Below are 23,804 nucleotides of genomic sequence, written 5' to 3' on the forward strand. Positions count from 1 at the left end.
ATGTTGCGGAGGTGGAGCCTGCATGTGTTTGTAAGTTTGTAAGCCATAACACCTGCAAAGGGTTCCTGAGCCTTTAAATGGTCTCTCAGTCTGGTTCAGTAGGAATCACAATCATGGGAAAGACTGCTGACCTGACAGTTGTGCACGATATTCTAATTTTACGAGTTTCACCTGTACACACACACACAAATCCTCTCACCTCCCTCTGTACACAGGGCTCCACACCTAATTTCAATAAAAAAGACAAGGAAAAAAAAAAAAAAGAATGTACGGTTTCTCTCTTCTTTAAATTTAATTTTCATAAATTTTATTTACATTTTATTTAATTATAAAACAAAGACTGTACATTTAAAAAATATAGATCATCAGTTTAAAAACATTAAAACATTTGACCCCAAACCATTTTTTGTTCCTATAAGCTGCAATTTCTAACCTCCTGAACCTTCTAGATGTCACTGGCAAGTGAAGTCAGAACTCTGCATGTCTCCAGTCTGTGACTGAAAAGCAATGAAGCCTCAGGATCTGCTTCACAGCCAGGAGGTAAGTAACAGCAGCCTTTGTCTTTCTTCCATGACAGTTTCCTGGTTTGAGGCCATTTTTTTTTTAGACTTCAAATTTGCAAACTGATGTTTTCTACTCTTTATGATTACTTGTATAAAATCTATACTTCACATATAAACACCACAAGACATGCCCATGGCACAGAGTCTGTTAAATTTCCAAGAAGACTGTTTATATGTATAATAAAGCGGCAAAACCACAGATGGGTTAAAGCCACATCTTCCTTGTGACACCAGTAAAATAAAATCCTACATTCTAGAATACCCAGATGGTGGGTGAGAATAATGTGTTTTCACTTTCAGTGGAAAATCCATTTAAAGCTGAACTCCAGGCAAACACTTAGGCTACGTTCACACTGATCTGCAGCAAATGCAATGCATATGCATTTTTGCCACGTTTGTGATGCAATTTGCGTGGGACATGTGACAAATGTATAAAAACCACAACACGGATGCATTTTTCATGCAATTCAATGGACAGGTGCGTTCTTGGTGCATTTTTTTTTACTACACAAAACATTCATCAAAAATGCAGCAAGCAGGAGTTTACTAAACAAAGTGGCCCTGCAACGAATCAGTGTGCTAAGTTCCATAGGATTACACAGTCACACGTTTAATCCACAAGTGGAAGAAAAACAAATCAGTGTAAAAGCAGACTTACGGCTTGTTCATACAGTGCGCACAATAAACAGCAGTGGTTTAGTGTGTAGGAAGCTCTCAATTCTGGTTGCAGTGAGCCAGAGGTGGATATCACACAGCATCCCCCCAAAAGTGACACATCATTCATGTTACTGTATAGCAGCATGGTGCATTCTGCTGCTGTACAGTGACATGCGATCCCTTCCTGCATTTGTCTGCATTTTAGCACAGCTCACTACACTCCCGGGGTGTGTTACAGTGTAAACAGGACACATGGAAAACAATTGTTTTGTGTGCCCCCACGCTGACCTGCGTTCATCCGCTGCAGTAAAATGCAGGTCCCCATACTATGTGAACAGGACCTTACAGTCATGTGATAAAGTATGTACACCCCATGAAAACTGCTGACTTTTTCAACATGTAAGAATAAGGAAACATTAGACCTTCACTCAAATGATGCTTACAGATAAAAATGATATACGTGAACAAATGTTGCATAAAACAGACAAGGTGTATCCATTTTCATGATCTAAATCAGGGGTCTCCAAACTTTTTAAATAAAAGGGCCCGTTTACTGGCTTTAGAGGGGCAAAATGTAGCCACCAGGGGTAGAAAATGTCCCAGCATCAGTTGGAGTAAACAATGCCCCATCCTTGGTGTCATTGGATGGAATTGTGCCCCATTATTGGTGTCATTGGGAGGAATTGTGCCCCATTATTGGTGTCATTGGGCTCCACTGTTGGTGTCATTGGTAGGAATAGTGCCCCATCATTTGGAAAAATTGTGCCCCATCATTGGTGTCATTGAGAGGAATTGTGCCCCATCATAAGAGTCATTGGGCCCCTTTTGTTGGTGTCATGGGGAAGAACTGTGGCCCCTGTTTCCTATTGTAACTGTAATGACTACCTTCATTTTGTAAAGCGCTGCGCAAACTGTTGGTGCTATATAAATCCTGTATAATAATAATAATTGGTATCATTGAGAGGAAGTGTGCCCCATCATTCGTATTATTGCAAGGAATTGTTCCCCATCATTGGTAAGAATTGTGCCGTGTCATTGGGCCCCATTGTAGGTGTCATTGGGAGGAACTGTGCCCCATTGTTGGTGTCATTGGCAGGAACTGTGCCCCATTGTTGGTGAATGAAATAGTGCCCCAAGGGCCAGATAAAGGCAAGCAAAGGGCTGCATCTGGCCCCTGGGCTGCAGTTTGGAAACCGCTGATCTAAATGAATGAAAATGCAGATTTGTCAGATCTGTTCCAGATTAGGTGTCAATGATTACAATCTGTTGCCATGTATGTGCAGCTGCAAATGGGCTACACAGCCCACACACTGCATATATGCATCTATACGTGGCAGAAGTTTATGTGCTGAGGTTTCACAGCAGAGAGACCAAACTGTCAAATACTACACTCAGTTTGTACTAATGATCAGGAACCAGCTCCCGAACATGTGAGCACAGTGGTCACAACTAACCTTCCTGCCCCCCCCAGGTGTACAATCCCAGTTAAAGAGATGTCAGGGCAGATGGGGAAGTGTTAAGGTAGAGGTAGGCAGATGAAATCTGTATTATATAAACTTCATGCATCTAGGGTTTGGGGTTCTCTTTGCTATTAACATGTAATGTCATTATGCCATATAGAGCTCTCTATGACCCTCAGAAAAACTTGTGGATGCCTATGAGTCTGGCAAGGGACTTAAAAGATCACCAAGTTAAATTAAACCAAACATTGCACTCAAAGGAAAATAATCTAAAGTGGCGCAGATTTCAAAACAACTGATAATTTTTCTGGGACCGGCCAGCCCAGCAAATTCAATCCAAGACCTGCCTGTTTGGCGCAAAAATAAGTCTTCCAAGTACCCTAAAATTTCACTGCAGGATCTGCAGAATGAGACAACCAATTTAACCTCTATGGGAGGTGTGTTAGGAAAAACAAACCTTTACTGCCTAAAAAGAAAATTACAGCAAGATTACAGTCTCCTATTGAGCATGTAGGCAAAGACCCAGCCTGCCCTAGATAGCGGCCTGGCTTGAATCCCAGTGAAATTTTGTAGGGGATTTGAAATGGGCACTTCATACAAGGAAACACACAAACATTTTGTAACTGAAAGAATTTTGCATGGAGGAGTAGTCGAAAATGTCCTTGAATTGATTTCAGAAACTGATGGGCAGTTAAACAAAATGCCTACAAGAAGCCATTTCTCCAAAGGGGGCAATACCAGCCTCTGGTACCAAGAGTGTACATACTGTTCTCACAGCACACAATTACATTGATATTTTTGTGGAATACATTATTGAAAAGGCACATTTTTCTTGTGTTATTACTCAAGTAGACCATCTTTATCTGAAGGCACTACTTGAAAAAAGATCTAATGGTTGCAGTTGAATATGTTGAAACAGTCAACAATATCAAAGGGGTACCGTTTGTTTTTCACATGACTGTAAATAAATAGATGAAATACTACAAAGGAGCATTTATCCGACAAAGGATTTGTATTTCTGTGTATACACCCCGAGATATCCACAGCCGTGCCAATAGCATAGCCAGAGAGATGACACTACTAACAGTTAATGAATACAAAGGTGTCTTCTCTACACCCCCAACCTGCCAAAAGCATAGTGAAAGAGCAACAGCAGACCAATAATATTCCTCATCTCACTCTGCTATCTCCTATCAGCATGCTCTCTGTCAATGTATCTGCATGCAAATCACTTGATTGGTTCTCAGACTTAATGCCGCTGTGCAGGGGATTGGCAAGGGGATGATACAAAGTAACAGTTACCTACACTGGTTGTAATATAAAATAAAATCAAAATCATTTCACATTTATGTTGTTATTATAAAATTTTACAAAGTAAAGTCCTGCAATATTACATGTTTTTCCCCTCACACTACATTATATATAAAAGTGTTTTACTCAAGTGAGAATGTGTGCCATCAAACCAGTATTAGTAATGAAAACAAGATGCGTTGTATTGTTTTCAATACAAATAAAAAGGAACTTCAAAATACGTTGGATGAATCAGTTGAATTTTAGTGGGCCTAAATTTCAATATTAAAAGAAAATCAGTCATGATTATGTTTATGAAAAGCCATGAATATTCAGTTATAAAATTTGTAGGTTTACCTAGGATAGAATGAATACATCAGGAAAGAAGGTGACTGTGAGGAGACTCAAGGAATACGATCACCTCCATATTAATACCAATGCAGGCTGCACTGGGAAATACCTGAGAAACACGGTTAGATGTGCAACAGTCATTCATGAAATACCCAATACTTGTCAGCCCAGTACAAGAATAAAGCGAAGAGGACTGTGCCTTCGCTGACCAGCAGCTGGCTAAGCCAGACCGCAGCGACTAGAGATAAAGGTTCAGTTTTGTTGTGACAGTTTTGCAACCTTTATCAGAAAACATTCGAGTATTCTTAGGGAAATAAGTCATCTCATTGGCCAGACGGGATGCCAGCTCTTCATTGGGCATTTTTCCCCGATGTCTTAGCTCCGCCATGACGCACTGCTTTACATGTCTGTGCTCCAGTGGTAGAAAAGGGACATAGAAGTCAATCAAGTTCTTGTCAATCAGGCTGCTGTGCCAAAAGCCACCTGGGGATAAAAACAGTGGATTAACAGTAGAATGAGTCATCTGATCAAACATTCAATGAAAATATAATTTTATTTAACCACTTCTCTACGGGGGCATTTTTTAATGTTTTAAACATAGTAAAATCTGATTGGATTTTTTTTGCTAGAAATTACTTTAAACCCAAAGACAATTATATATTTTCTGAGAATAAAACAGTGGCAGCTGCAATTGTTTGCACAATATTTGTCAGATGCATATTTTCAGAAAAAAAATACTCTGAATTGAATTTTAATGCAAACAAATACAACATAATATCGAATATGAAAATATAAAAGACAAGGTTGCATTGAGTAAATAGATACCAAACATTGTCAAACCTTAACCACTTCCCGACCGGCCGTTGCATATAAACGGCCGGACGGTGGCAGTGCAGGGTCGGGTGGCCGTCTATAAACGGCCTCCCCGCACCCTGCTTGTGCGCACTCCCTGGGAGCGCGCAGCACCGCGATCCGATGCCCACTGTGTCCTCCGGACACAGTGAAACACCGATCGTCGGACGGGACCTCTGTACGAGGTCCTTATCATGTGATCACTGATTGGCCAATCAGTGATCACATGCAAAGTAGTAAGCAAGATGTCACTTGTTACATCATTGCTTACTATGTGTGAAATCTGTGAATGATCACAGAGGTCACATGGTACAAGGCTATTCACAACAGCCTTGTACCATGTGGCAAGCTGTGACCAATCACAGCTCACTCAGTACTTCTCAATGAATGCACACAGAGAGAAAGAGAAATGATTGCTTTTACATCCTATATGGGTGTAAAAGCAATGTAAAAGCAATCAGTGTAAAAAAAACAAACAAATCATCACACCCCATGGTGACACTGTACTGCTAGGGTGACAGTATGTAAAAATAAATAAATAAAAAATATAAAAAAATAAAATAAAAATGTAAAAAAAAAATGTTTAAAAATTATAATTTTTGGTTATAAACCAATTTGGATTTTTTTTTTTTTTTACTAAAAAGATAAACGGAATACATTTTGGCAAAGATTTATGATGAAATATTTATTTGCAAAATTTAAAAAAAAAAAAAAAAAAAATTTTCAAAATTTTTGGACTTTTTCATTTACATAGCAAAAAAAATAAAAATCCCAGCGGTGAATAAATACCACCAAAATAAAGCTTTATCTGTGTCAAAAAAAATGGTAAAAAATTCATTTGGGTACAGTGTTGCATGACCGCGCAATTGTCATTCAAAGTGTGATAGCGCTGAAAGCTGAAAATTGCCCTGGTCAGGAAGGGGGTAAAATTAGATGTGCCAGTGAACAACTGTAAAAAAGCATTGTAACCAAAATTCTCTGTACAGGTTACCAGTTTAATAGTAAACCGGAATTGTGGTTCTAGATTTATTGCAATCACTCTGATGGTTGTGGAGACACCGCACATGTCTAGTACAATTTATGTTTACATAAACATAACATGCCCTATGCTGTCTACCTGACGGCCTCCTGGACCGATATCAAGCTTCCTTGATGACTTCTCTGCCTGGCTGCCTTACTTTCTCTCTTCTGAAATTCCCACAATCATTCTTGGTGACTTCAACATCCTTGTTAATCTTAACACTCATGCTACCTCTAAACTTCTGAGCCTAACCACTTCTTTTGACCTAAAACAATGCACACATGCTTCTACCTACCTATGCACTCCTTGCAACCTCTCCAACCTTCTTTTTCCTCTCTGATCACTCCCTTATTAGCTTCACTCTCTCCTTGGCTTCCTCCTCCTTGTTTTCCAACTACCGAACAGTTACCCATAGCAACCTTCGCTATCTTAACCCTTCTCTTCTTTTTTCGGCAACAAAATCTCAGCCCAGTCCTGCCCACTTCTGTCTACAACAGTTCACTGTCATCCACCGTGGACACATTGGTCCTCCCCTCACTACACACAGAATACTGACCGATCAACATGATGGACAGCCTCACTGGTTAACAAGTATGGAAACAGTGGTCAAGCTCAAGTACAATGAGGAAATTCTGAAGCATTGCCCAATCAGAAGAAATTGGCATTCAGGCAAAGCAAATGAATTTAAAAGCTGCGGCAGTTATGCAGGTGAGGACTGGGCAGGTATGGGCACCCCAGAGTGACTGCATTGAATACCGGTCAGCAGTTTGAAGTTTTTCCAAGTGAAAAAGTCCTATTAAAAGTACTTCTCAAGTCAAAGCAATAATAATAATGCAAGCTGTCTCCCTGATAAATGTCTTTTCTATGCAACCAGTCCTCTGCTCTACCAAAGTTTCATTACTCTGAAGCCCAAGACTCCCCTTAAGCATTATGTTAATCCTGAAAATCCACCAGTGAAAAACGTATTGAACATGTGAATAAAAGAACAGGTGGAATCCTTGGTATGCCTGGTGCTGGGCTTTGACTTGTTCTTGAGGTCATAAGCTAGAATAATGACCTGCAGAATCCACCTAAGGAGAGTAAAGCAACGAGAAGCAGGCTGTCCCTATGGGGAACTACAGGAATGACAAAGTTGGACTGTCAAAAGGGAGCTGAAGATGAAAAAAAAAACTCGAAAACTGGAGCAGGACAAAGATGGTAGAACAATGTCACAATGTCACCCTTAGGGTGGAACAGTACTAACAGTAAAGAACTCCCAAGGGTTGAAACCGCTTCTCCTCCAATTTCATTGAGTGGCCATGTGTCTTCATAAGCTCCCTGAAACTGAATAGCTACCCCCCCATGCTAGAATCACTATTCTCGCCCTTCTCTGGACTGTCTCCAGTTCGAGCACATCCTTCCTGAGGACTGCTGATCAGAACTGGATGGCATACTCAAGATGTGGCCGAGCCAGAGTTTTGTAAAGTGGTAGAATTATAGTCTTATCCCTTGAGTAAATACATTTTTTTATTCATGATAAAATTCTGCTTGCTTTGATCACTGCAGCTTGGCATTGCATGCCATTCTTGAGGCTGTGATCTACTAAGACCACCCAATCTTTTTCCATCCTGGATTCCCCCAGATGTTCTCCCCCTAGCAAGTAATTTGCATTCATGTTTTTGGCCCCCAAGTGCATTACTTTACATTTTTCAACATTAAACCTCATTTGCCGTATAGTTGCCCACCCCTTTATTTCATGGAGTTCTTCTTGTAAAGTTTCTACATCTGCTGTAAAATTATTGTCCTGCTTAGCTTTGTATCATCAGCAAACACAGAGATTGAGCCATTTATACCAACCTCTATATAATTTATGAATAAAATAATTGGTCCCAGGACAGAGCCTTAGGGTACCCCATTTACCACACCAGACCATTTGAAGTACACTCTATTTATCATCACACTTTGGACACGCCCCTGTAACCAGTTTTCTATCCAGGTACATACCCTATGGTCTATACCTCAATTTGTGAATTATGCTTTTTATGGGGGACTGTATTGAATACTTTTGCAAAATTCAGATACACCACATCCACAGGCCTTCCTTAATCTAGATGGCAGATCACTTCCTCGTAGAATGTTAATAGATTGGTCTGGCAAGCACGATTTTTCGTAAATCCATACTGATTACTACTTAAACGGTTTTCATCAGCAAATTCTTGGATATAATCCTTATCATCCCCTCCAATAGTTTAAAAATGATCGATGTTAGACTGATTGGCCCATAGTTTTCAGCTATATACAGTCAGGTCCATAAATATTGGGACATCGACACAATTCTAACATTTTTGGCTCTATACACCACCACAATGGATTTGAAATGAAACAAACAAGATGTGCTTTAACTGCAGACTGTCAGCTTTAATTTGAGGGTATTTACATCCAAATCAGGTGAACGGTGTAGGAATTACAACAGTTTGCATATGTGCCTCCCACTTGTTAAGGGACCAAAAGTAAATGGGACAGAATAATAATCATAAATCAAACTCTCACTTTTTAATACTTGGTTGCAAATCCTTTGCAGTCAATTACAGCCTGAAGTCTGGAACGCATAGACATCACCAGACGCTGGGTTTCATCCCTGGTGATGCTCTGCCAGGCCTCTACTGCAACTGTCTTCAGTTCCTGCTTGTTCTTGGGGCATTTTCCCTCCAGTTTTGTCTTCAGCAAGTGAAATGCATGCTCAATCGGATTCAGGTCAGGTGATTGACTTGGCCATTGCATAACATTCCACTTCTTTCCCTTAAAAAACTCTTTGGTTGCTTTTGCAGTATGCTTTGGGCTATTGTCCATCTGCACTGTGAAGCGGCGTCCAAGGAGTTCTGAAGCATTTGGCTGAATACGAGCAGATGATATTGCCCGAAACACTTCAGAATTCATCCTGCTGCTTTTGTCAGCAGTCACATCATCAATAAATACAAGAGAACCAGTTCCATTGGCAGCCATACATGCCCACGCCATGATACTATCACCACCATGCTTCACTGATGAGGTGGTATGCTTAGGATCATGAGCAGTTCCTGTTTTTGAGGCTCACCAATGGTTCCATCTTGTGGTGAACCCTCTGTATTCACTCTGGTGAAGTCCTCTCTTGATTGTTGACTTTGACACACATACACCTACCTCCTGGAGAGTGTTCTTGATCTGGCCAACTGTTGTGAAGGGTGTTTTCTTCACCAGGGAAAGAATTATTCGGTCATCCACCACAGTTGGTTTCCGTGGTCTTCCGGGTCTTTTGGTGTTGCTGAGCTCACCGGTGCGTTCCTTCTTTTTAAGAATGTTCCAAACAGTTGTTTTGGCCACGCCTAATGTTTTTGCTATCTCTCTGATGGGTTTGTTTTGTTTTTTCAGCCTAATGATGGCTTGCTTCACTGATAGTGACAGCTCTTTGGATCTCATCTTGAGAGTTGACAGCAACAGATTCCAAATGCAAATAGCACACTTGAAATGAACTCTGGACCTTTTATCTGCTCATTGTAATTGGGATAATGAGGGAATAACACACACCTGGCCATGGAACAGCTGAGAAGCCAATTGTCCCATTACTTTTGGTCCCTTAACAGGTGGGAGGCACATATGCAAACTGTTGTAATTCCTACACTGTTCACCTGATTTGGATGTAAATACCCTCAAATTAAAGCTGGCAGTCTGCAGTTAAAGCACATCTTGTTCGATTCATTTCAAATCCATTGTGGTGGTGTATCGAGCCAAAAATGTTAAAATTGTGTCGATGTCCCAATATTTATGGACCTGACTGTATATCTGGCCTTTTTTGAATATTGGTACTACGTTGACTTTTTGCCAATGAGCTAGTACCATTCCAGTCCCTAAGCTGTCCATAAAAATTAGGAATAATACTCTGGCTACTACCTGATAAGTTCTTTGAGGACTCTTGGGTGTAAGCCATCCAGCCCTGGAGATTTTATTTGCATTCAGCTTTTCAAGTCTTTTTCAGACACCAGCATCTGTTCTAATTTTTAATGCAATCCTTTTAGTGTTGGAATGCAGACAATAACCCCTCGGTCTTATATTTTTTTTAAAGGACATTTTTTTCTTTTATAAACCTTTTTGCAATAAAGTTTAGCCATCCAGATGATATCAGTGTAGTTTTAGATTTATTACCCATTGGAATACACTGCCCAATACCTTTATTATGTTCTTAAAGCACTCCCATTTTTTTCTTAATGTTTCTAGAATTTGATCCCATTTATTTTCTTGTAGTATGGAGCACAACTTAGGAAAGATAGCTCTTTTGAAATTTAGTGCTCTTGCACTACGCTCATGCCTCCTTTTACTATGATTTACATTGAATGTAATTACCCTGTAAAAGCGGTTTACTAAGTTGTCCCATAATTCCACACCTGCAATTGGATAGATCTATGTTACTGCCTTTCGTGGGATCAGGAAGGATTTGTTTTCCCCTGCAGAAGCAAATTGGATCGTCCTTTGATGGGGTTTTTTTTGCCTTCCTCTGGATCAACTGTGGGTATAGGATTATAACTTTTTTTTTTTTTTTTAATGGTTGAACTGGATGGACTTTTGTCTTTTTTTCAGCCAGACTATATAATTTGTAACTAGTAGACCTAGCACAGCATTATTTCTAGTTGGGGCATCCACCAACTTAATTGTGAAGATGTCCTTCAAAACATTTAAGAAATGGTGAGCCTTAAATGAGTGAGCAGTTCTTTCTGCCTAGTCGATATCTGGGTAATTGAAGTCCTCCATTATAGTAACATTGCTCTGCCTCACCGCCACCTGTCAGGAGATCCTCCTCCTCCCTCAAGTTAGTAGGGTCTGTAGTATACACCCACTATTTATATCCCAAGCCCGACACTTGCGATGCAAGTCCAAAAACACCTTGAAGTGAAAAAGACCAGTCTGACAGTTCAGACAGTGATGAATGAGGAAGATTACCAGGAAATGTGCATGACAGTAAGAGCTAGAATGTGTAGGTCCAACTAATCCAGAATAAGTTACAATTCTCTTAGAGACGACAGATGTCTGGTTCCTCACTGGTGGTTGATACAAGCTACTGCTATAGAGTTGTCCAACTGCCTAGGTGAGCACCTGATTCATGAGACCAGTGCTTAGAGTGTGACAGTATAGGCTGGCCCTGCTTCTTCTTCCTGGTTGTGTTTGCCTACAGCCCCCCAGGGCAAAAATGCAGAGAAGCTGCAACAAAGAATCTTGATATGAGAAAAAACATCTTCATAAAAAGATAAAGATAAAAAAATGAAAATCGGAAATAAGAGAAACATCCAATTTCCCAAAACACTAGCAAAAACCGAGGCATAGTGAAAGGGATTAAACTTGACTATCCTTGCAGCTTTTGTTTGCCATCTCCTGAAGGCAAAAGGAACTCAATGTTCCAGAATACTTCTCTCTTTAGCCACTTCTTGTCTTCATGCACATGCTCACATCCTTAGGAAAACAATTTTTATTTCAAACACAGCATCCAAAAACAAAAAGCAGTGAGCACTAAATAGCTATTCACCTTATTTATTACTGAATCATGTGCTTTGCCTGCAGCCTACAGCACAGGACAGAACAAATCCCAGTGGTCAAGTCACCAATACAAATCAGACTGAACTGACAAAATTCTACATTAATCACTCGACCGCTGGAAGATTTAAACATCCTCCCCCCCCCCCCCCCCCCCATGACCAGGCCATTTTTTTTTATACGGCACTGCGCTACTTTAACTGACAATTGCATGGTCATGCAACACTGTACACAAACAAAACTTATATCTTTTTTTCACACAAATAGAGCTTTTGTTGGTATTTAAACCCCAATGGATTTTTGTTGCACTATAAACAAATAAAGACCAAAAATTTTGAAAACTATTTTTTACTTTTTGCTATAAAGCATATCCAATAAAATTTTTTTAAAATAAAATTACTTAAAAAATTTAGGGCGAAATGTATTCTGCTATGTCTTTGATAAAGAAAAAAATCCCAATATATGTATATTGATTGGTTTGTTATTGGATTGGAAAGTTATAACGTCTACAAACTATGATATATATACTGGAATTTTTATTCATTTTTTTCTATACTAGCAATGGCGGTGTTAAAGTGGGACTGTGAGTGCAGGGGACAACCAGACACTGACATCACTAGTGACACTAATACAGTGATCAATTTTAATAATATGCACGGTCATTGTACTGACGCTGGGTGGGAAGGGGTTAACATTTGGGGCAATCAAAAGGTTAACTATGTGACTTGCAAGTATTAATTGTGTTAACTGTGTGCTGTTTTTACTAGGGATGCGTCTTTTATTCCCTGCTTTGTAGGGAGACAAAAACCGGCACATACCCGCTGTCAGTAGAGAGATCCGTGCTGTTAACGAACACAGATCTCTCTCCTGTCATCCGTTCCACCAACTGGAATAATTCATGGCCGGGACCCGCTGATGGGAATCTAAAGAAACCAATGAGAACGCAGACGGTTGGGTAAGCGCACGCACCCCCTACCCGGATGGCCTGCACTGCAGCAATAAAACTACAGTGTGTGGTCGGCAAGCGGTTAAAACATTCAGCCCTGATCTAATAGCACTTACTATCTTTATTGTTGAATAATTGGACAGAAAGCACAGGCTCCAGATCCTGCAGCTCTAGATCCTCTCTCCTCTTTCCGGATTCCAGCACCACTTTGTTGATCACATCGCCCCCTGCATTGCTAATGAAAAAAAAGCAAATTATGTGATGCGGTGTTTTTTATCCTAACACAGCCAAATGTAGAATGAAAAACAAAATGAATGGACAAAAGATCCATCTCTTGTGACTTCAGTAAATTTTGTGATCTTTTTGTTGAACCATTATAAAATTAATTAAAACTATAAAAAAATTCCTCAAATATTCGCCAAGTGTAAAGTGGGCAACATGTTAACTATCAAGTCAGACCATGATTGCCAGAAGTCATGTACAGGTTGTACAGGTAACTGCGCTCAGTTACTTTTATTTAGCTGCATGCCTAGTCCTTGCTTGTACAATGAAACTAGAGAGACGAGATTATTTTATCAGGCCTGCTTCTGAAAAACAAAATCTAGCAAGGAAAATGCTACAGAAAATGAAAAGGGAAAACAATAAAACTCCTGAAGATATTTAGATATGACAACAGAATATCATCAGTGAAATTTGGGAATGCTGGAAACCAAGAAAAGAGAAATCATGACTTCTTGCTTGTGATTCGTTGTCAGAGCAATCTAACGTTGATGAAAGACTGAAAAAACAACCCTTATAAGCACAACTGCAGCTATTTTATACAGCTGAATTACAAAGCATTTTGTGATGGGTACTTGACCTTGGATTTACAAGTTCTCTTTCAAGCAAATTTAAAATAGACATTACATCCACCCCAACACTGCTATTTATCAAATATATTTAAAAGGAACCCTGACATTCTTACCTGCTACCTGGAGCAGTCAGCTTCCACATCTGACCTACCTGTTGATTCTTAGCCTGGCAATGATGAAATCTGCATGAGGCAGAGGTGCTGACTGGCTGCTTCCTGTACAGACAGTACCTACTTCTGCCTCCCACAGAGTCCACCCCTAGCCACAGCTAGAACAAAAAACAAAGTGGCAGGGGGTTGGAAGAAGACCATGACCTCTTTGTATAGCACGTAAGCATATGAGGGATTTCAAGTAAACCCTTCCTAAAAAAAATACATATATTTATTGCTGGTCTCCATCTGAAAATGCTAGTTCCAGGGTGGATAAAAACCAATGATTTTTAAAAAAAAATAAAAGGATTTTTTTTTTAATTTAAATTGGATTTTTTTTTATTTAAATCGGATTTTTTTAAATAAAATGCTTTTTGAGGAAAATATATTGCCATCCAAAGGTTATTCCATCATGAAATAAAGATTCCTTTTTTAATTATGTAGAATAAGGCTGTATATGTTTAATTGTTTTGGTAAATAAATTCCATGAATCCATTCACAATGTCATGCTCTTCCACAGGTTTTTGTAAGATTATTGGGCAGTTTCTCTGCCTACAAGATATTATCACAGATGATTGGTTTACTTTTGCAGTTCTCAAAACTGAATTTGACTCAGCGGAGATCACATGCCTCTTCTTCACAGCAAAAATGTTATAACATGAACAGAGTTAAGAAAAAGACCTTCATCCTAACTTCTACAAACCTATGAATACAGAATCAACCCCTTCACTGCTAAGTTTCAAGAAGTTCAGTGAATAGAATAGAAACAATATTTTTCTGATTGTTTGGAGTGGAATAGATCTGAACAAGAAGAAAGTGAAACTAAGTGTGAGGAGGAAGGGGCTGACAGTCTAAGTTTCTTAAAATATATATATTTTGTTTAGCCAAATTAGTTACCAAACATGGATGTTTAAGCAAATCACATATGCTGGAATGTTATGGTTTCAGTTGAATAAATCTATTTACATTGTTATTATTAAGGTAATGATTATTTTTCTCCTTCCTAAGTACAACAGAAAAGTTGTCCAAATATGAATGATTAACCTATTAAACTGGAGATAAAAAAAACTACCGTATTTTTCGCTTCATAAGACGCACTTTTTCCCCCCAAAAAAGGGGGGAAAATTTCAGTGCGTCTTATGGAGCGAATATAAAAGCGGCCGGTCCGGTATTTCTGCCGCCACCATGTCAGAATACCGGGCTGGCCGCTCAGCTGTTCTCTCCTGCAGGGCCTTACCTGTTCCTCGCTCCAGCGCTGCAGTCTTCCCGCGCTGGCTTCTGTGACAGCCGGGTGCCCACTGCGCATGTGCTGCGCTTTGTGAATGATCCGGTGTCTTCTGGGACACATGACAGGTCCCAGAAGGCTCCGGGTCATTCACAAAGCGCAGCGCTTCTCGCGCATGCGCAGTGGGCACCCGGCTGTCACAGAAGCCGGCCCGGGAAGAAGAGGGAAGGACAACTCCGCAGAAGTGGGAGCGGGTACCTGTCAAATTCAGGTACCCGCTCCCCCTCCCTCCCCAAAGGTCAGCTATCTCCGGTCATCTCCTGCACTGTGTCCGCAGTCTCCGGTCATCTCCTGCACTGTGTCCGCAGTCTCCGGTCATCTCCTGCACTGTGTCCGCAGTCTCCGGTCATCTCCTGCACTGTGTCCGCAGTCTCCGGTCATCTCCTGCACTGTGTCCGCAGTCTCCGGTCATCTCCTGCACTGTGTCCGCAGTCTCTGGTCATCCCCTGTACTGTGTCTGCAGTCCATTGGTTCAGAATATTTTTTTTTCTTGTTTTTCGCCTCTAAAACCTAGGTGCGTCTTATGGTCAGGTGCATCTTATGGAGCGAAAAATACGGTAATATGAAAAGTTATTCTAAAAATCTTCATCTACTTGCATATTAAAGTTATACCAGCAAGAATTAGTCTTTATGTAGAAACCTAGGATTTAAATCAAGCCTTACTGACTAGTGATTTAAATCAAATCCACCTGGCTAGTTCCATGGCTCTTATGATCATATACTGGCTTTAATATTATCGAAGTCACTGATGCACAAGTAAGCAGATTCAGGAAGTCAAAGAGTAATCAGAGGTCCATATCTGTACACATGCTCCTTGTCATAGACTCAGACAAAAAAAACAGGGTCAGCATGACAGCCAGGCATCTAGTATTTTCAGAAATAGAGCCCACTAGTTGTCACAGTTATTTACCTGCCAGGTTCCAACGCTAGTGCCGCCTTTTAAGAAGGGTCCACATACTGGTTTGTGAAAGGGGGAGGGGGGGGGGGGGTACTGGAGTGGAGAGTACCAATTCTCAGTACCAGCTCCCATTTTCCTCAATTCTTGCCTAGGTGAGGATGGCATACCTTACCCCTCTCACGCAGTTTCATGAAACATGTTACATGTCACAAGAAGCTGCAGAACCATTAAAAAAGTACTGCGAGCGCTCACACATGTGAAATGGGAAGCCAGCTGGTGTTCCTCAGGAAGCCACGGTTGGCTCCTGTATCTACAATGGCAGCACCAAGGACCAACAGCGGTAAGAAGAACCGGCTGGAAGAACATAGTGCTGGACCCCAGGCACTGGTAAGTATCGGATTTTTAAGTCAGCAGCTACAGATATTTGTATCTGCTGAATATTAACCACTTGCCCTCCAGAGGATTTACCCCCCTTCCTAACCAGGCCATTTTTTGCGTTACGGCGCTGCGTTACTTTAACTGACAGGTCATGCAACACTGCACTTAAATTTACGTCCTTTTTTTCCCACGAATTGAGCTTTCTTTCGGTGGTATTTGATCGCCTGAGCGGTTTTAATGTTAAGAAAAAAAACAATATTTTTGACTTTTTGTTATTAATGTCCAGTAAAATTTTTTTTGAAAAAAATCTAATTTTGTCATAAATTTAGGCCAAAATGTATTCTGCTACGTCTTTACTAAAAAAAACAATACGTGTAAATTAATTGCTTTACGCGAAAGTTACATTTTACTAGTAATGGCGGCAATCAGTGCCTTATAGCGGAACTGCAGCAGGCATTCTGACACTGGGGGGGAACTGACTTGGTGTCACTGACACCCCCAGTTACACCAATACAGTGATCAGTGCTAATAAAAAGAACTGACACTGTACTAATAGCACTGGACAGCAAGAGGTTAACATCTGGGGGCAGTCGAAGGGTTAACTGTGTGCTGGTTATGTTTTACTATGGGGCTGTGTGTTTGCGCTTCACTGTAAGCACACAGCCATTCAAAGCGGTGTGCATGAGCTGACAGGGAGGAGAACGGTTTTGTTTACTAACAGTTCTCTCCCCCCCCCCCGTCGTAGATCCTTGGCAATCAATGGGCGCCGGCGAGTAATCACCGGCCGGGACCTGGTGATTGACGGCCGCGAATGGCAGTGCGGGTAGGGCGCACACGTGCCCCCTACCCAGAAATGCTAAATCAGGTGATTTCACGTACCAATGCCGCCCTGTAGTAGTATACCTGCTATAGGGCGGACGGGAAGTGGTTAAAAAAAGCAAAAAAAGAAACGTGCGTGCGTGTGTTTATTTGAAACAGCATTGTGATAGGAGGATGAGCCTAAAATCAAGCTTTGATTATTTTTTTTTTTTTTTTTTTAATTGCCTTAAATAGTTAATCATCCAGAAATTGAAAATTAATCCACAGTAAGAAGGGATTCTTTTCTTGATACCTGAGGAAAATGAAGATAGCTTTACGGTACGACACGCCGTCAATCTGCTCATAATAGTCCAGGAACGGCTTGATTGTGTCAATAAGCCCTTGATGCAACTTGTCCATCTCATCAAATATGAATATGGATCGAGGACAGCTGGAGACATTTCCACGAATCCAAGACTGTATTTGATCCTGAAAGATGAAAAAAAAAAACCTTGGATATTAACACAGGACTGCATCAACCAAATGCTACATGGTTACAGATTGCAAACATCTTAAGAACCTTAAAGTGGAACTAAACCCACTAATTGTGTTTTTGAATATTTACCGAAAAGAAAGCTTGAGTTACAAATGTTTAATGTATGTTATCAAATCCTCAAATATAACAATGTGGCTTCCTGTAATATTTTCATTTACACTTTGCCTACTAATGCAATGCACACAGTATACTACGTTCAAAGCATAACTGGTGACACACACTCACCGGCCACTTTATTATGTACACCTTGCTAGTGTCAACAAAATATCCCCCACACCATTACACCACCACCACCAGTCTGAACCGTTGATACAAGGCAGGATGGATCCATGCTTTCAAGGTATTTATGCCAAATTCTGACCCTACCATCTCAATGTCACAGCATCCAGTCTGCCCATTCTCATCTAACATCAACAAGGCATTTTCGTCCACACAACTGACACTCATTGGATATTTTCTCTTTTTTGGACCATTCTCTGTAAACCCTAGAGATGGTTGTGCGTGGAAATTCCAATAGATTTGCAGTTTTTAAAATACTCGTCTGGCACCAACAACCATGCCATGTTCAAAGTCACTAAAATCCCCTTTCTTCCCTATTCTGATGCTGGGTTTGAACTTTAACAAGTTCCAAGTGTCTGGATTCCAGAGTTGCTGCCATGTGATTGGCCAATTAGCAATTTGTGTTACCAAGCAATTGAACAGGTGTACCTAATAAAATGGCCGGGTAGTGCAAGTCACAATTGTCAGTGTGCTTATGTCATCCTCTATGGCCTCAAATGGTTGGTATCAACTGATTACAGGTACAGTACCATGGCAAATACAAATCTAGATAGAGGCTAAGAGGGCACCGTCCTCAGCAGATAGAAGGGTTTATGCAACACTTTAAAGCAAATCTTCACCTAAAAGGGGAAATTCTACTTGTTTGCATCCTCCCCCCTCCACTGCCACATTTGGCACTTTTTTTTGGGGGGGAGGGGGGGGGAAACAGGTACCTGGTTTTGACAGGTACCCGCTCCCCCTTCTGGGTAAGATCGCAGCGGCGATTATTTTGCCCCTCCTCCTCCCCCAACAGCCTTCTGGGTTACACACAGGTTCCAGAAGACCAGTCACACAGCACAGCATGGCACGCACAGAAAGAAACCGGCTGTGAAACCAAAAGGCTTCACTGCAGGTTTCTCTTAACCTGGCTCCTGTATTCAAAGCCGACTGAAGAATCGGCTCAAGTGAGAACATCGCTGGATCCCTGGACAAGTAAGTGTCCTTATATTAAAAGTCAGCAGATACAGTATTTGTTAAGGATGCACCAAAATTTCGGTTTCCGAATTGTTTCGGCCGAAATAAGCAATATTAGCATTTTGCCGATATAAAAAAAACAAACAAACCCATACAGGTGCCAAAAATGTCCTTTGGCCAGTGCTGTAGAGGAGAGGAGATTAAGAGAGTGCCACTGCATTTTGATTCTGCCCTGCTCCGTTCTGACCGGGGAGAGATGTGGGTTGCGCTGACACCTCCTCCTGCAGGAGGGAGGCGCAGCTGTGCCTTGGCGAATGCGCAGTGTTAGTGGCTGCACTGCTTGATGGACCGAGCTGGAATGCTTTTAAGTTAGCTGCATTGTGAGGAAAGCAGGCTATGCATGGAGCTGGTTTTAGGGGCCGCAGGCTATACATAAAATGGGTGTCAAGGGGGTCGTGACACCCATTGCATGCACAGCCTGCGCACCTGACACCCTTTAACTTCTTCCCAGCATGCCTATTGTACGACGGCCAAGCGGAATCAGATCGGTTTTGGCACCAGAATTTTCATTTCGGTGCACCCCTTGTATTTGTAGCTACTGATTTAATTCAAAGCTTCCTCTAGGGTGCTCAAACGGTTTCTTTGTGAGGCCCTGTAGAACTTAAGACAAATCCCATTTGGGAAAAACTTTAAGTGAAGCTGGCCTGGTCCTGGCCAAGGCTTTAAAAAAAAAAAAAATAAAAAAAAAAAAAAAAAAAATCAAATAATTAGCAGCTCCTGGGATAACCTTCTCTCCAGGAATGCAGATAAAGCTGCTACTTGTGACTTAAGGGTACTTGTAGCTAACCCCTTCTCCGTTCCTTCATGGAAAAATTCCAGGACTGACACGACTCTTTTCACCTGGAAACCATTCTCTTAACACCAGGAATTATACCTCTTCCACACTTCCAGATATATCGCTCTAGTTACTTCTTTCCTGCTTGAGAGTAAGGAGGCAATAAGCTTATCCAATAACCCCTCTCTCCTTAGAAGTTCTTCCTCAAGAACCACGCTGTTAGGTTGAATCGCTCCACGTCTGGATGCAGAACTGGCCCCTTAACCAGCAAATCTTTCCTGATTGGCAGCTTCCAGGGGGGGTCTGGAAGATAGGTCTAGAAGTGTTGAGAACCAAGGCCTCTCTGGCGAGTAGGGTGCTATCAGAATTAGATTTGCTGTTTCCTGCTCGAAACTTTCAAAGTACTATAGAAATGAGCTGGAAGACTTCTTGATTCAAGCTCCACTCGGACTCTACTACCTTGCTTCTGCTCAGAAAGTCCGCCAGCCAATTCTGCGAGCCCTTTAAGTGAATGACTGAGAGGGAGGCCAAATTCTTTTCTGCCCAAGACAGGATCTCTAGTGTGAACTCCAGCAGTCCCCTGCTCCTTGTGCCCCCCTGCCTTGAAATGTAAGCCATAGCTGTTGTATTGTCCGAGAGGACCTGTATGTGTTGCCCCTTTACCGACTGCTGAAAAGAAAGAAGACCCAGTTGGATGGCCTTCAACTCTCTCGAGTTTGAGGACTTTCTGGTCTCCGCGTTGGACCACATGCTCTGTGCTGTATGATCTCCAAAGTTGGCTCCCCAACCCCATGCACTTACATCTGTCGTTCGGTGTTTGGCCCGCAGAAAAGTACCATGGCAGACCCCAAGTTGGTCGGATCTCGCCACGACCAAAACACCCTCTTCACCTTTGAAGCGATTTATATAGGTCTGTCCAGCGGATCTTAGTATGTCCATTTTTGCAGGATGTCCCACTGGAGAGGGCGGGAATGAAACCTGGCCCAATGAACTGCCGGGATGGATGCAGTAAGCAGTCCCAGGGCCGACATAGCCACTTGGACCGACACCGACAGGTTGCATTGAATCCAACTCAGGGCCGACTGAATCTGCTCTACTTTCTCCTCTGGAAGGAATATCCTCTGTTGTACAGAATCTAGGGTATATCCCACTGAATGGGGTGGGGGGTGGGGGGGACTCATGCGCTGCCAACTATACTCTTTACTATGATGTATAACAAATTGATAAAAAGAATGGTGTAGTGTTGTTTACACTGTTATATACTTGAAATTAATAATAAAGAGCATTAAAAATGTGAATAGATATAAATTAATGATGTGAAACTGTATATGATCAATAAAATAGTTAATTAACCAGCTTAATTACAAATATATAAAGTGTAACATGATCCAAACAAATAAAATGCATAATTGTGACTAGGAGACAATTAAAAGTGAAATCAATAGTGACCAAGTCATACATCGTGACAAATACATCGCAAAGTTCCAGGTATAAAGATAAATAAAGATAAAATAAAAAAATCTAGGATTTCAATTCTTCAACTTCAGATATTTTGCGTGCACAGAAACTTGTGCCAATCTATCCGTCACCATCTGCGCGGACCTCAAAAATTTGACCCCAAGCAGTCATAGAATATTGGATCACCAGATGATCTCAGGCAGGATGGATCTCTCCCTCTGAGTGGGCACAGGGTCAGCTCCCGCCGTGATCAATCACTAAATGGTCCAACACCTTTAGGGAAACTTCAAAGGCTCATATAAAAAGTTAAAAAAAGAGAACTTCCATAGTGTAGTATTTTTGTATTTGTTAACGAAATCTACAATGCCAAAAGGCTACTCACAATTTACAATAGGGTCACAGACCCATCAGGCATGTACTGTGTAAACCCACAGTTAGGTGTACATTCAAGGAGTCCAAAGATGGCGACTGCCGTCCATGCGTAATGACGTCTTCATGCTCTAGTCCGACGTGTTGCGTCACGCTGCCACGTGACTTCTTCAGGCCTATCTGGGTGACTGATAGATTGGCATAAGTTTCTGAGCACGCAAAATATATAAAGATGAAGAATTGAAATCTAGATTTTTTATTTTATCTTTATACCTGGGACTCTGTGATTTATTTATTGTCACGGTGTATGATTTGGTCACTATTTCACTTTTAATTGTCTCCTAGTCACAATTATGCATTTTATTTGTTTGGATCATATTACAATTTATATATTTGAAATTAAGCTGGCTGATTAACATTTTTTATTGATCATATACAGTGTCACATCATTAAATTTACATCTTTATTGCCTTTTATTATTAATTTCAAGTATATCACAGTGTACACAGCGCTACACCATTCCTTTATCAATATGGTATATCCCAAGCACCTTACGCTCTGGGCTGGAATCAAGTTGGATTTCTCCAGGTTCAAGAGCCATCCTAAGCTTCTCAGAGGAGCCCTAGTCACTTGAAGATTCAACAGCATCTGCGCCTTGGTTTCCGCAAACACGAGCAGGTCGTTCAAATATGGCACCACTGAAATCCCCCTCAACCTCAGAGGTTCTAGTGCTTCTGCCATGACTTTGGTGAACATCCTTGGAGAAGATGACAGGCCAAAGGGTAGGGCCTTGAACTGCAGGTGCCAGATGCACATTCCCAAAATGACCACCAGCCGGAGGAATATTTGAGAAGATTGCAGAATGTGCAGATAAGCATCCCCCAGATCGATGGTCGCCATGAAGCACCATTGGGATAGCAGCTTCCTCACTGAAAAATTGTATCCATGAGCAAGTGCTTGTACTGAATGGACTTGTTCAGTATTTTTATATTCAAAATTAAACAGAACTTCCCCGAGAGCGTTTGGACTAAAAAATGTGCGAGTAGAACCCCCTGAACATCTTGTTCCCTTGGCACCTGAATGATGACTTCCTGCTGCATCAGTTCCTTCAAAAGGGACGTCATTGCTGAGGCCATCTCATGATCTCCCGTAGGAGACTGGTTACATAAAAGCTGGTCAGTGGGTCCGGGAGAATCCAGGCCGTACCCTTGGGCAATGATGTTTCTGACAAAGGCACTTTATGTTGTTTCTTCCCATTGTGAGAAGAAGGCCCAAAGCCTCTCTCCCACTGGAATAGAAATGTCATTGGCTCTTGGCCAGTTGCTCTATTTTTTTTTTTCAAACCTCCAGTTTCTTTTCTGGGTCTGTTCCTTATTTCTCTGGGTTTGTGAAAAGGGACAAAAACATTTTCCTGACCAGCTGTTTCTAATTTTTTGACAGGAAAGCCTTCTTCTTATCCACCATTCTATCCAACACCGACTCCAGATCTAGGCCAAACAGCAGGTCCCCCAAAAACAGAAACCTGCATAACTTCACTTTAGACGCCATGTCCCCCAACCAGGTCTTAAGCCAGATGTCTCTCTCCTGGCAGAGTTTATCAATGCCGAGGACCTGGCTGTCATTTTAATAGACTCCGCAGATGCATCCGCCATATACTTTACGGCCTTTAGGAAGACCGGGAAAGACTCCAAAAGCTCTCTCCTGGAGGTCCCTACCTCAACATGATCCCTCAGCTGATCTAACCAGCACTCCAAATTTCTTGCCACCACCATTGCTGGCTTGAGGTTGGTCAGGGCCCATGCTTTTTTAAGGAGAGAGTATGCCCTTTGATCCATTGCATCCTTCAGGTTGCCCATATCCTCAAAAGCCAGTCAGTGCACCTGGAAACCTGTGAGAAAGCCACACCCAATCTAGGTTTCTTGTTCCATAAAAGTGACTCGTCTTCGTCAAAAGGGGAAACTCCTTTCTGGATCCCTCCATTCCTTCCTTGTAAAATCTAATAATACTTGATGGACTGGAAAGACTTTGTGTTTAGCCTGTTCCAGGCCTTGGTACCTTTTGCTTTCAGCAAATTGTCCACCTCCTCCAACAATAGCTTATATCTAGATGATCTTGCAACCTGCTCCTCACTTCCTCTTCATCCGAATGTTTGGGGGAGAGAAGGATGCTCTCTCTCTTCTTCTTCTGAATCGCTGATTCCCACCTGGCTTGAGGCGGATGGCAGAGGACTGGACTAGGTACTCTGTTGCGAGCCTGGCTGGAGTGTCGGCAGTTTATCCGCTGGGCCCCCATGCCTCCTCCATCTTGCAGAGTGTG

At 41.5% G+C, this 23,804-nt stretch overlaps 1 protein-coding gene across 1 annotated transcript in view; it reads right to left on the bottom strand.

The window, feature by feature from the left end:
* Window positions 1-273: 273 nt before the first annotated feature.
* Window positions 274-23,804, bottom strand: part of LOC149469515 (torsin-1A-like) — a 36,112-nt gene continuing 12,581 nt past the window's right edge. Inside the window, exons 3-5 of the mRNA XM_089669069.1 lie at window positions 17,351-17,526; window positions 12,795-12,913; window positions 274-4,804 (exon numbers count right to left, since the gene is read on the bottom strand). Of these exons, the coding sequence (XP_089525195.1) occupies window positions 4,560-4,804; window positions 12,795-12,913; window positions 17,351-17,526 (540 nt within the window). The 3' untranslated portion in view covers window positions 274-4,559. The remainder of the gene's footprint in view (window positions 4,805-12,794; window positions 12,914-17,350; window positions 17,527-23,804) is intronic.

This window comes from Staurois parvus, unplaced genomic scaffold (genome assembly GCF_062004578.1).
Source record: "Staurois parvus isolate SC_StPar_1 unplaced genomic scaffold, SC_StPar_1.0 ptg000068l, whole genome shotgun sequence".
Taxonomy (NCBI): Eukaryota; Metazoa; Chordata; class Amphibia; order Anura; family Ranidae; genus Staurois; species Staurois parvus.